General features: G+C 38.5%; 1 protein-coding gene across 1 annotated transcript in view; it reads left to right on the top strand.

The window, feature by feature from the left end:
• The window catches only part of LOC121327294 (leukemia inhibitory factor receptor-like), a 56,812-nt gene that overhangs the window by 25,432 nt on the left and 18,254 nt on the right, over positions 1-13,126 (top strand). The window contains exons 6-10 of the mRNA XM_041271238.1: positions 523-697; positions 1,740-2,003; positions 6,039-6,165; positions 6,262-6,269; positions 6,478-6,639. Of these exons, the coding sequence (XP_041127172.1) occupies positions 523-697; positions 1,740-2,003; positions 6,039-6,165; positions 6,262-6,269; positions 6,478-6,639 (736 nt within the window). The remainder of the gene's footprint in view (positions 1-522; positions 698-1,739; positions 2,004-6,038; positions 6,166-6,261; positions 6,270-6,477; positions 6,640-13,126) is intronic.

Here is a 13,126-nt window from a genome sequence, read left to right as displayed (position 1 = left end):
TATATCGCGAAGAATTTTTTTTCAACCCAACTTCCTCCCTGGAGATGCAACGATCACATCGGGCATTGTGTTCCGGACATGGTATTCTCTTCATTAACCTCTTCCCTTTTTTTAAAATAATAATAATAATCTTTATTTTTATATTGCGCCTTTCATAGTGGACCACCATTACAAAGCGCTTTACAAGATACGAGACTCCGAAGTGTGAACTATGCAACAAGAACATCTCACCCCAGTGAAATTGACTGTGCACTGAATAGTTTGGTAATAATTGTAAAACAAATATAGACCGATTGTTTTCACTTCTATATTAATAGTAAAGCTGTATATTAATAGATGTATAGGACTGCGAGCGCCTGGGAATAGGTTATATCGACACTAGTATCGCTTAAACTGATCTCAGTCTGGTCACTTCTACTCATGTTGATATTAAGACATACACAGACGTTCGCTGTCCTATAACTTTATAATGCTGATCGGTTGATGACACGTTCCTAAGTCTGTGTTTTCTATTTTCAACAGGAGAGTTATGCAGCACAATTAGATAGCCAAAATAAAACCTTTCAGTGGAGCTGGATCTCTAGCATGCCTTTGAAGTGCACCTCACACTCTGTGAGAATTCGATCCATCAGCACTGATATTTTAATGAGTTCAAAAAACAGCAGCAGTGACTGGAGCAAACTGCAAACTATTCCAGGTAGGCGTTAAAAATGTAAAGTTTCTGAACATGATTGATGGATTCATGGTTCTTCATGGCATCAGGGTGGAAGAGCTGCTAATTGTTTGCTGCTCCTCTTTGTTTTGTTGTATTTGTGTCGCTTGGCACTAACAGTGAGAGTTTTCTCTTACAGTTAGTACTGCACTTTGCCAAGCATACCAGCGTATTGTCCTAAGCAGGCAGCATGCTCTCCCCAGGTAGGGAGTTCAGCCCTCCGACAGGGTTTTGCACCTAAAATGAATAATCATAAAATTGTGGCAGTTGTGACCTAACTTTTACGGTCCCAAGAAAGCTTTTTCATATATATATATGTATGTATGTATGTATGTATGTATATATGTATATATATATATATATATATATATATATATATATATATATATATATATATATATATATATATATATATATATATATATATCTATGTGTGTGTGTTTTTGAATACACAAAACAAGTTATATTTTTGTTCATCTGGCTAAAAAAAATTTACCGAGGTCCATGTCTTAAATGACTATTAGTCCTTCTTTCACATCAGGAACAAAGTTATTATAAAAACTTTTTTTTTATAAAAAAATATATATATCTATATATATAATATATATATATATATATATATAAATAATATATTATAAAAACTTTTATTAAAACTTTTGTAAATTAAGAAAAACTTACCTTCTTTTAAGAATTGAGATAACGTCTTTAGTTAACTCTATTGCAGAATAATGAATAATTATTATTATTATTATAATATTTACATGATAGACGTTATCTTCCTCTTTTTATGGGTCTGCTAATAAAATACATAATAAATAATGAAGGAATTTAATTCTAGTTGGTCCTAAGTTGTTAAATTTATAATTTTGTAAAATTAATGGGGTTAGGGGTGGGGTGTCTCTGTGTATTTGGTAGAATATAATGTGGCAAAATTGTTTTTTTTTTCTGGATTTACGGGCACTTATATTACAAAATAATGTTGCTTATGTATGTTCTCCACTCAATCTCTCTCTTTATTTTACTCAAGGGGCTGATGACTCAGAAAGTGTCATGTTTCCAAAGGATAAAGTTGTGAGTGTAGGCACCAACATGACATTTTGCTGTGTTGCTGGGAGAGGTCACCGTATTAAAACTATAAACTATGGTGATGAACAGCTGCCCTGCAATGAAGTCGGGAACAGGAACAAGGCAATCACCAAGTACAACCTGCCCCCTTCGGTTTCCAGTGGGACAAACGTCATATGTAAACTGGATCCTGTTGGCGTTGCTGGGACTGTTGTGTTTGTAGGATGTAAGTATGGTACTTGAAGCTAAATGAAAAAGTAGGCTAAAAAAAATAGTTCCTCTGCATATGCAGGAATACTTTTTGTATTTGTTCATTTTTTGGGATCTTGCCATACAGGGATACATTTGTCATTTGCTTCGGAGGATATGTTTCAAATAATTGTTTAATTAAAAAGTTACATTTGTAACCCTCCTTTGAATATTAGACCTCACTTTTAGTGTTTTCCTATTTTCTCTATTGGAAGTAATGGCTAAGGACATACAGAAAGCGGGTGTATTGCCTAAGGAATGCACTGCAGAATTATCAGACATTTAAATTGCATATTACAGGGGTGGCCAGCCTTTCACAGACCAAGAGCCAAGGAAATGAAATGTACAATTAATTTAGCATTTCACTGATACTTTTATTGCAATTACTGTCACACACTATTTAATAACGCTGATTTTTTTTTTCCAGTACATACGTAATATTGATATCCAAACACATACATTTCACTCTATATAAAAGCATAGTTTTGTTTTTGTTTCTTATTTGGGGGAGTAGCTAACTATTGTTTATTTTCTTATACCACGTACAGGCAGGATCTGTACTTTTCTATGCACACTGTTCAGAATGCAGCTGCTGTTCAATGTCACTATTTAGATCTGAGATGGATATGTTCTACCATGTGATGTGAGAGCTGCAGGTTTTGAAATTTGCTTTAGCAGTTGATTGTTGTTTGGACATAGGATAGCAATAACATCCCTAAGGCAAGTTTTCATAAACTCATCTTCGGAGTATGGTTTTTTCCACTGGCAATGTTCCAGGCCACTTGTTAGGAGTAGGCTAGAGTCGTGGTTTCAGATTGTTTGGCAGATTATGTCAACATTTGCGTCTGTTTATCCATTTGCTTTTTCCCGCAGCAGTCATTTTGACGGGTACAATTTAATCAGCTCCGATATTAAAATGAAATACAAACTTTGATACAACTGAAAAGATGTGTTCATGAACATAATCTAACATTTGCATAGCAGAAACACCATATTTAAATGGAAATTAGCACATGTAACGCATGACTATCTCGACTGTCCTAGCGTTAACTTTTCAAGACACAAGTTCAGAATCTTTTGGAAATTCTTTGTCAATGCGGGCAAGGTTTGTAGTGAAGTAACGCTACAGATTTGAACTGCGACATAAAGGCAAGTTGCATAACACCTTAAGTGAAATCCCCCCTTAGTTTTCCCAAATGTTCTACTTAAGTAATATTTGTATTTAACCCCTTTCCCTTAAGTTAGTTAACCTTTGCACAAAACTACTTTAGGGGATAACTAAGTGAAAATACCTAAGTATCCTATTGAGACCCCTTAAATCGAAAAAACAGGTATGGCAACATTTTTGGAAATTGAAGAGGACAGAGTCACACTTAACAAAGATTTGCAGAGTGAAAATCCTTTGAATATAATGGATGACGGGCAATTAATAACAAACTGTTGATTTGACCGAAATACTGTCTTTAACTGTCTGTATGCTGGAAGCAGATTAACAACCCCAAACAAGAAGAAATCACACATTCTGTTCTTCAAATACAGCAGCAGCACTTCGTTTTTTCGCAACTGGTGGCTTTTTATTACATAATGTATTCTTAAAGAGAAAAAACAGAACATCTTAAGTGAGATTAATGGTTAATTCTGCAAAATACAAGATACTGCTCTCACTTGTGTTGCGAACACAGCCACACACATTGTTTCAATAAATATGTTTAGTGTACATTTTATTTGTAGATTGACCTGTTTTTTGTGATGCTCTTTGAAATCAAAATATATCTTTTTTTTTTTTTTTTTTTTTTTTTTTTTTTAATCTCATGAATGCTGTGATTTACTGTGAAATTTCTTGCATTCACATATTCAGTTATTTCTGCAAATTTCTTCTGCTTTATGGAAGTTGTCAAATTCGGACATAGTTTGCCTGTTATTATTTGCTTTCTTTTATTATATTCCTCTAAGTATTGTGCTTTTCCTCTGTCCAGTTTTTTTTTTTTTTTTTAATCAGCCATACTGTAGTTTTCCTTAACTGCCCAAATGTTGCCATGGGGACAGGATTTACAGAGTACAGTAAGATACTCACCTATTGGTTTAAATCTTAAATAGTCCATGCATACTTAGGGGTTTTCTCTTAGCTAAGGAGAGTGGTTAAGATGTTTTGTGCAACACCCTTAAGTGTTTCCCTGTGCTAAGTGAAAAATACACTTAAGTGAAATACTTATTAATAATGTGTTTTATGCAACTGGGCACTGGCAAATAAGGCACAGGAGTTTTCCATTGTGGTCAACAAAAAATACATTACTCTGTCTGGTCAGAAGGTTCAATATTCATCTTCAGATTTTCTTTTTCGATATTTTTTCTGCCATTATGAACAAAATAGACGCCGGTCCTGTTCAAAGTAAAGTTAACAGTTTCCAGGCTTCTGTAACTCAAGTCCCAAATGCACAGCGAAGTATGGGTGGCTATGATTTGCTAGTTAGTTGCTATGTAACAAAAAAATGTTGCTGCCATGCTGCTGATTGGCTAAGGTCAGAAATGGATCGGCTTGTGATGGGGGAGGGATTATCTGGCTTCAAACTAGTGGTGACCAATATGTTAAGGTAGCAATGAAAAAAAAAAATAGAATGCAACCATGTAACCATTTTCAACTAAGAAAGGATGAAAAATACTGTAGAGATCTCAGTTAACGCAGGCAGGCGCATCACACAGGACAAGGCAATTCACATACAGGCGGAGGGCGGGCGCGAACCCAGGGCCTCTCGCACTAAAGCATAGCACCGATACCGCTGTACAAAAGAGCCGTCTCCCTTGCAAGGAACGTATATCAGGCTCATGTCTCTGTGCGTGATTACGTCACCTACCAGCCCTGCTGACGCCTTCCCCCGTGCACACTACACTCTCCTCTGCCAGCCTCAAGTCTGCCATGGATTTGCTCACCAGGCTACAGTCCAACACATTTGTGCCGGGGTACCTGCATCCCCCTACTAACATCAATGCAGAGATACTCTGTTAACGCAGGCAGGCGCATCACACAGGGTGAGGCAGGCCACACACAGGTGGAGGACGGCCGTGAACCCGGGATCTCTTGCATTAAAGTATAACGCTGATACTGCTGTACAAAGGAGCTGGCTCCTTTGCAAGGAGCATGTCTCTGTGTGTGATTACGTCACCTACCAGCCCTGCTGTTGCGTTCCCCCATGCACACTACAATACTTGAGATCTGAGGAAAAGAAAGTTGTGAAAGCTGCTGTGAATTTTTGTGACATGTCCGATAGAAATCACATTTAAAATGAAAGAATCTTAGTCAAGTAGACAAATGTGTCCCGTTTTTGTTTTCTGAAAAACTAAACGCGGTGGTATAAAAAAAGCACACTTGCCTAAAGTTTATTGCGAACTTTGCATGCTTTGGTTTGGGCAGTTTTTCCAGCTCAGACTCAAAAGCTGTTACAGCAAAAAAAAGCTGAGCTTCGAGAATTTGATCAGAAAGCTTTCCACACTTTTTCGACTGCAGGTGCTGAAAACATTCTCCCACAGCCGCTCGTGGAACCAAAAATAACAGCAAATTCCAGCTCCCATATTTCATTAATATGTTACGCTTTAGTACCAACTTTGCCTTCTTTGAAACTGGAATATATTCATCCAAATCAGTACTACTGGAAGGCACAGAAGGCTCTCCCCCATTTTTAGTAACTCGATCCACAAAACGATCCGTCGAAACCACCAAGCACAAAATCGCTGTACACAATACAAACCAACACGTTGAGGAAGCTTGTTGCTCTGGTTACTGAGGTATGGACGCCAGAGTACAGATATTAGAGCCGTCTACTTTTTGGAATTAATGTAATTTTTCTTTGTATGTGTTTGTTGTCAGCAATTATATTTTTAAAATGCACAATCAACCCTGTTTAAACTATGCTATGCTTATGTGTCGGTGCTTGTTCAGATTTGCCCCAAGATTCACCAAAAATCTCTGGAGATCCGCTAGTAATATGATCACTCACACTAAATCTTTTGTTTACAGATCCACCAGATGATCAACAGCTAGAGTGTGAAACACGTGACTTGCAGAATATTGACTGCCACTGGAGCCCTGGTAGACAAACCATGTTATTAGGAAAGCATAAAACGTTCTACACACTCAGAGAAAGGTAGTGTCTGTCACAACATGTTCTGATAATCAGTAGGAAATGCCTTGTCGTTTTGTCATGTAATGCACAAAGTATGCATTTTATTTCATGATTTAGGTTTACATGTTTGGGTTCAAATGTCTAAGATTGACCTTTTTTTTTTTTTTTTTTTTTGTTTTTTTTGTTTTGTTTTCACTTTTGTGATCAGTCCTTTGGTATACTTTGAAACTTTTGTAAGGCGTGACAATGTGTCATATTTGGTTTACCATTAACAATTAAAAAGAAAACAATCGTTAACAAAACATACCAGAACGTGCAAAAGACCTTTTTAAGTTTCATGTCCTAAGGCTAATGATGATGCTGATCCCAATGGTGATAAATACAAGTGCAGCTTTCCTGTGATCAACGGCCACCAAATGTATGAATTCCTGTTGAAGGCTAAAAATCCTTTGGGAGAAGTCGAGACTAGTTACACGCTGAACCTGTATACCAGAGGTAAAGTGAAATAGATCAGTTACTCACTGAACCTGTATATCAGAGGTAAAGTCAAATTGTTTACTTAGCTATATGTCTAGGGCAGGGGTCGGCAATTAAATTTCTTTAATTCAACCTGCAGGCCACTTACATCGTCCGTCCGTCCGTCCGTCCGCCCCCCCCCCCCGACGCCCTCTAAAAATGAGCTCTACAAATGTGTTGCTGTATGGCTCATGGCATAGAGAACATGTACTGAACAATTTCTATGTATTTTGATCATTAACATCATAGTCCAGGGCAGACGGCACATTTTAATAACCTGTGTATGGCTGCTGCTGTATTTTTGATGTGCCATGCACCCTGGACCATATCGGCTTTAAGTTTAACTGCATTCCCAGCAGCAATGCTGCATCAATAATCTTTACCTGCATATACCACCAAATGTATCAATGTCTGTTACTTGATGGGGGGGGGCTCATCCAATAATAATAATAAAAAAAGCTGCAGCCAGCTGAAAACAAATCAAAAAGGAGTAAAGTAACAATTGTGATAGTGTGTCCGGTAAACTCCAAATACATATCAGTAAACATAATTTGGCACCTGTGTTGCATCTATTGAGACAAGTTAGTTTACTTTAACATTCTGATATGTTGAAAGTGAAATGTCAGCTGTTCAACCAGTGCCCACCCCCACATTTGTCACATTTGAGTGACATATTGTGCGATTTTGGTATTTCCACAAAATAATGAGGGGCACATACATTTATGGAGGACTGTTATCGCTGTCAAGTCACCCACACCTGATGAAAAATACCCCTAGAGTCTGCGAGAGCGGGGGTGGAAGATGACTCAACATTGGATAACACGGTAATGACGTAGGAACGGAAACGGATATGAGAATGGAGAATACTTCACAAAAGACTAGTTCAAGATCTGCAGTTAACAGACATGGAACTCCAGGTTTGTGTCTGTGGCTGGAGCAAGGCGACAACGGTCAGGGGTTTGAAGATTCATCAAGGAAGAATGAAATGCTTGAGGGAGAAGAGTCAAGGGCCTCTCATTGATCAGTACTTCTTACGAAGTCAGTCGGAATGAAATCCAGCAACAGGAAGCAAACCACAGTTCGCAGGATATCAGCACCCCTGTCATAGACATAAGGAGGACTTGCGTGGATACAACTAGTGATGAACCAATGATCCTTGTGAACCCGGTCAGACAAACCAGCATTAGAGAGAAAAGAACCTCAACAGGCACAAGCCTGGAGTTAAATGGCCAAGAGCTTGTGAGAAAACTGTGTGGGACACAGTAAACACGGATCTCTGTTTTACTTTGGAAAGGTTAAATGGAAAGGTTAAAAAGAAGCTGGATATATTTGGGAACATCATCTACGCATATTGAAGTGAGAGGTTTGGAATTGAAAAAAGGAAGGAAAAAGAACAAACTATTCCTGGAAAGTCTAGGCGGCAGCAGAAGATTGAACGTTTAGTTAGAGAAAGGAGACAGCTGAGGAAGCAATGGAGAAGAGCAGAACAAAGTCAGAAGGAGGAACTCAATCTCTTACAAAGGATCATAAAAGATAAGCTTGCAGCATTGTGCAGAGCTGAGCTCCTACGGAAACACTACAAAAAGGAGCGTGCGAGAGCTAACTTTATAAAGACCCATTCAAATTTGTAATCAGTGAGAGAAATGACACACTAAAATCATCTAATTTTGAGCTGGAGAGATATTTGGAGGAAACACATACAGACTCAAAAAGGCAGGAGCCTATGTCGATTCCTTCAGCCATCCCACCTATCAATCCACCCGAATACCAAATGGAGGACTGTGCACCTAAATGGAAATAAGTAGAACAAGCTGTGAAAAAAGCAAGGGCTTCATCATCACCAGGGCCTAATGGAGTTCCATACAAAGTGTACAAGAGTGCTTCAGGAGTTCTATGAATCCTGTGGAAATTTATGAAAATAGGTTGTACCAAGAGCATGGCGCCGAGCAGGTGATGTCTTTTTATACCAAAATAAAAAGATTCTACAAGCATCAGTCAGTTTCGTCCTATTTCCCTATTAAGCGTAAAAGGCAAGATTTTCTTCAGCATTTTTGCTCAGAGATTGTCAACCTACTTATTAAAGAACTACTTCATCGACACTTCGGTACAAAAAGCAGGCATTCCAGGTTTCCCAGGATGCTTAGAACACATCAGCGTGATCTGGCAACAAATTCAATCAGCAAAAAAGGAGAGGAAGGAGCTCCATACCTATCACTTCATAGTTACCTGTTAGTGCAGTAGCTTCAAGTTCTAGAATTTAGTTTCTGATACTTCTAGCATTTAGATAAATACATTTAATGGTTGTCTTACCTGAGTTGTTGTTGTTGTTCTTGTTTTGATGCGGTCTCCCTTCTGTTTTTTTGTTGATTTCTCCCCCCTTCCTTTCTAGTTTAAGAGCAGGTTCAGAAGCATTTATGATGTGATAGGTGTTACAGAAACGTGGTTGTCTGAGAGTGATGGGGATGAATATAATATTTGTGGATATACGCTGTATAGGAAAGACAGGCAGGACAGAAGAGTAGGAGGGGTAGCGCTATACATAAGAAACAGTCTTGAAGCCCAGGTGTTAAACCTGGACAAAGAAAATAAAACAGAATCAATATGGGTCAGAATAACGGACAAAAATTCAAAGGGCCTAATAATAGGAGCATGCTATAGACCACCAGATTCAGACGGTGAGCAAAATAATCTGTTATACAATGACGTTAGAAATGCGTATAGCAAAGGAGAAGCCATACTAATGGAGGATTTCAACTTCCCCCAAATAAAATGGGAAAACCCGGTGGGTAGCACAAAGGATGAAATAGAAATGGCGGAAATGACAAATGACTGCTTCCTAACACAATTTGTCAAGGCACCGACTAGAGGGGAGGCATGCCTTGATTTAGTCTTTTCAAATAACGAAGATAGAATAACTAAAACAGAGGTCAGAGAACCACTGGCAAACTCAGACCACAACATGGTCTCATTTGAAGTGTTTTTTAAATCCCCAAAAGTAATGACTAAAGCTAAGGTTTACAATTTTAGAAAAGCAAACTATGAAGGTATGAAACAGAGACTAACAGAAGTAGATTGGAGTAAAATAGAGAAAACACCCACAGAAGAAGGATGGTTGTTGTTCAAAAATGTAGTACTAGAGGCGCAAAACAATTACATCCCTAAAGTAGACAAATCTAAATGTAAAACTAAATTGCCAAAATGGTTTAATAGATCAATTAAAAAAAATATTCTCGAAAAAAGGCACTTTACAGAGCATTAAAAAAGGACCAAAAAGAAAGTACGCAGAAAGAGTACACAGAACTGCAAACGCAAGTCAAAAAGGAAGTTAGAAAGGCCAAGAGAGAAATAGAAATGAACATTGCTAAGGGAGCTAAAACCAATTCCAAAATGTTTTTCCAATATTACAACAGCAAGAGAACATTCAAAGAGGAGATTAAATGTTTAAGAGATACAAATGGCAAAATCGTAGATGAAGAAAAAAAAATAGCAAATATATTAAATGATTACTTTTCACAAGTTTTTACAAAGGAAGATACTGACAACATGCCCCACATGTCATCCAGTTCCTATCCAGTTTTAAATAACTTTAGCATAACTGAGGCAGAAGTGTTAAAGGGACTAGGAGCTCTTAAAATAAACAAATCCCCTGGGCCGGATGAGATCCTCCCAGTAGTACTCAAAGAAATGAAAGAAGTAATTTACAAACCGCTAACCAAGATCATGCAGCAGTCTCTTGACACAGGGGTGGTACCGACAGACTGGAAAATTGCAAACGTAATACCGATCCACAAAAAGGGAAACAAAACTGAACCAGGTAACTACAGACCAGTAAGCCTGACTTCTATTATATGCAAACTTATGGAAACTATAATAAGATCCAAAATGGAAAATTACCTATATGGTAACAGGGTCCTGGGAGACAGTCAACATGGTTTTAGGAAAGGGAGATCGTGTCTAACTAACTTGCTTGATTTTTTTGAGGATGCAACATCGATAATGGATAATTGCAAAGCATATGACATGGTTTATTTAGATTTCCAGAAAGCTTTTGACAAAGTCCCGCACAAAAGATTAATTCTCAAACTGAACGCAGTTGGGATTCAAGGAAACACATGTACATGGATTAGGGAGTGGTTAACATGTAGAAAACAGAAAGTACTGATTAGAGGAAAAACCTCAGAATGGAGTGTGGTAACCAGCGGTGTACCACAGGGATCAGTATTAGGTCCTCTGCTATTCCTAATCTACATTAATGATTTAGATTCTGGTATAGTAAGCAAACTTGTTAAATTTGCAGATGACACAAAAATAGGAGGAGTGGCAAACACTGTTGCAGCAGCAAAGGTCATTCAAAATGATCTAGACAAGATTCAGAACTGGGCAGACACATGGCAAATGACATTTAATAGAGAAAAGTGTAAGGTACTGCACGCAGGAAATAAAAATGTACATTATAAATATCATATGAGAGATACTGAAATTGGAGAAGGAATCTATGAAAAAGACCTAGGAGTTTTTGTTGACTCAGAAATGTCTTCATCTAGACAATGTGGGGAAGCTATAAAAAAGGCTAACAAGATGCTCGGATACATTGTGAAAAGTGTTGAATTTAAATCAAAGGAAGTAATGTTTAAACTGTACAATGCACTAGTAAGACCTCATCTTGAATATTGTGTGCAGTTCTGGTCACCTCGCTATAAAAAAGATATTGCTGCTCTAGAAAGAGTGCAAAGAAGAGCGACCAGAATTATTCCGGGCTTAAAAGGCATGTCATATGCAGACAGGCTAAAAGAATTGAATCTGTTCAGTCTTGAACAAAGAAGACTACGTGGCGACCTAATTCAAGCATTCAAAATTCTAAAAGGTATTGACAGTGTCGACCCAAGGGACTTTTTCAGCCTGAAAAAAGAAACAAGGACCAGGGGTCACAAATGGAGATTAGACAAAGGGGCATTCAGAACAGAAAATAGGAGACACTTTTTTACACAGAGAATGGTGAGGGTCTGGAATCAACTCCCCAGTAATGTTGTTGAAGCTGACACCCTGGGATCCTTCAAGAAGCTGCTTGATGAGATTTTGGGATCAATAAGCTACTAACAACCAAACGAGCAAGATGGGCCGAATGGCCTCCTCTCGTTTGTAAACTTTCTTATGTTCTTATGTTCTTATGACATTCCTGGATTTGGCTAATGCATATGGTTCAGTGCCACATGAACTTTGGGCAGCATTTGATTTTTTTAGCGTGCCAATGACAATAACAAATTTAGTGAAAGCCTACTTTGGAGATTTACAATTTTTGTTTTTCAACTTCAGAATTCAGCACTACGTGGCATTGCCTGGAAGTTGGAATAATGGCAGGATGTACCATTTTTCCACTGGCTTTTACCATGGCAATGGAAGTAATTATAAGGGCATCAAAATGGGTAGTGGGAAGAGAGCGCTTGGTTTCTGGAATGCGACTACCACCAATTTGAGCATAAATGGATGACATGACAACCATGACTACAACAGTACCCTGCACTAATTGATTATTGGGCAAATTAACCAATAACATTGAATGGGCATGAATGCAATTCAAGCCCACTAAATCAAGGAGCATCTCTATAATTCAAGGTAAAGTAGTAGATAAAAAGTTTAGGGAGATGGTACGACGGGGATCTAAAGGACACAGTTCGTGTGGGAAAAGTTAGACAACAAGCAGTGGAAGGGTTGAAGAGCATAGACAGCAGTGCTTTACTGGGCAAACTGAAACTCTGGTGCTTTCAATTTGGTCTACTGCCAAGTCTGCTGTGGCCACTCACTGTGTACGTGGTTTCCTTGACAGCAGTTGAGAAGCTGGAAGCTTTAATCAGTTCATACATCAGGAAATGTTTGGGAGTTCCATGCTGCTTCAGCAGAGTGGGACTTTATGCTAAAGGAATACTTCAGCTAGCAATCTCTGCTCTAACCGAGGAGTTTAAGTACGCCTAAGTCAGACTGGAAATGACATTAGTAGATTCACGCGACAAGTGCGTAAGAGAGGCAGCACCTATGTTGAAAACTGGAAGAAAATAGGCGACAAAGAATGCTGTGGAAGATGCTATGGCTGCCCTTTAAATCGGAGATATTATGGGGCAAGTTCAGCATGGAAAAGGAGGTCTTGGTCTCAGTTCAGCTCCTCCTACATGGCACAAGGCAACCCCAGCTCAATGGAGGAAGCTCGTAATCAACAAGGTGCAAAAGCAGGAGAAGAGGATCAGGTGTGTAAAGGCCATTTCCCAGGCCAAGCAGGGAGAATGGATGAGATGGGAGAGTGTAGAACAACGCAAGATCGGCTGGCAAGACCTATGGACAATGGAAAAGAGCAGGATCAGTTTCCTCATCAGATCATCATATGATGTTCTCCCATCACCACAGAACCTAAACCTCTGGGTGGTTGAAGATCCCGTGTCCTTTGTGTTCATCACCTGCAACATTCAGGCACATT

The sequence above is a fragment of the Polyodon spathula genome, chromosome 2, assembly GCF_017654505.1.
Source record: "Polyodon spathula isolate WHYD16114869_AA chromosome 2, ASM1765450v1, whole genome shotgun sequence".
In the NCBI taxonomy this organism is placed as follows: Eukaryota; Metazoa; Chordata; class Actinopteri; order Acipenseriformes; family Polyodontidae; genus Polyodon; species Polyodon spathula.
This window is presented reverse-complemented; position numbering and strand designations above follow the sequence as displayed.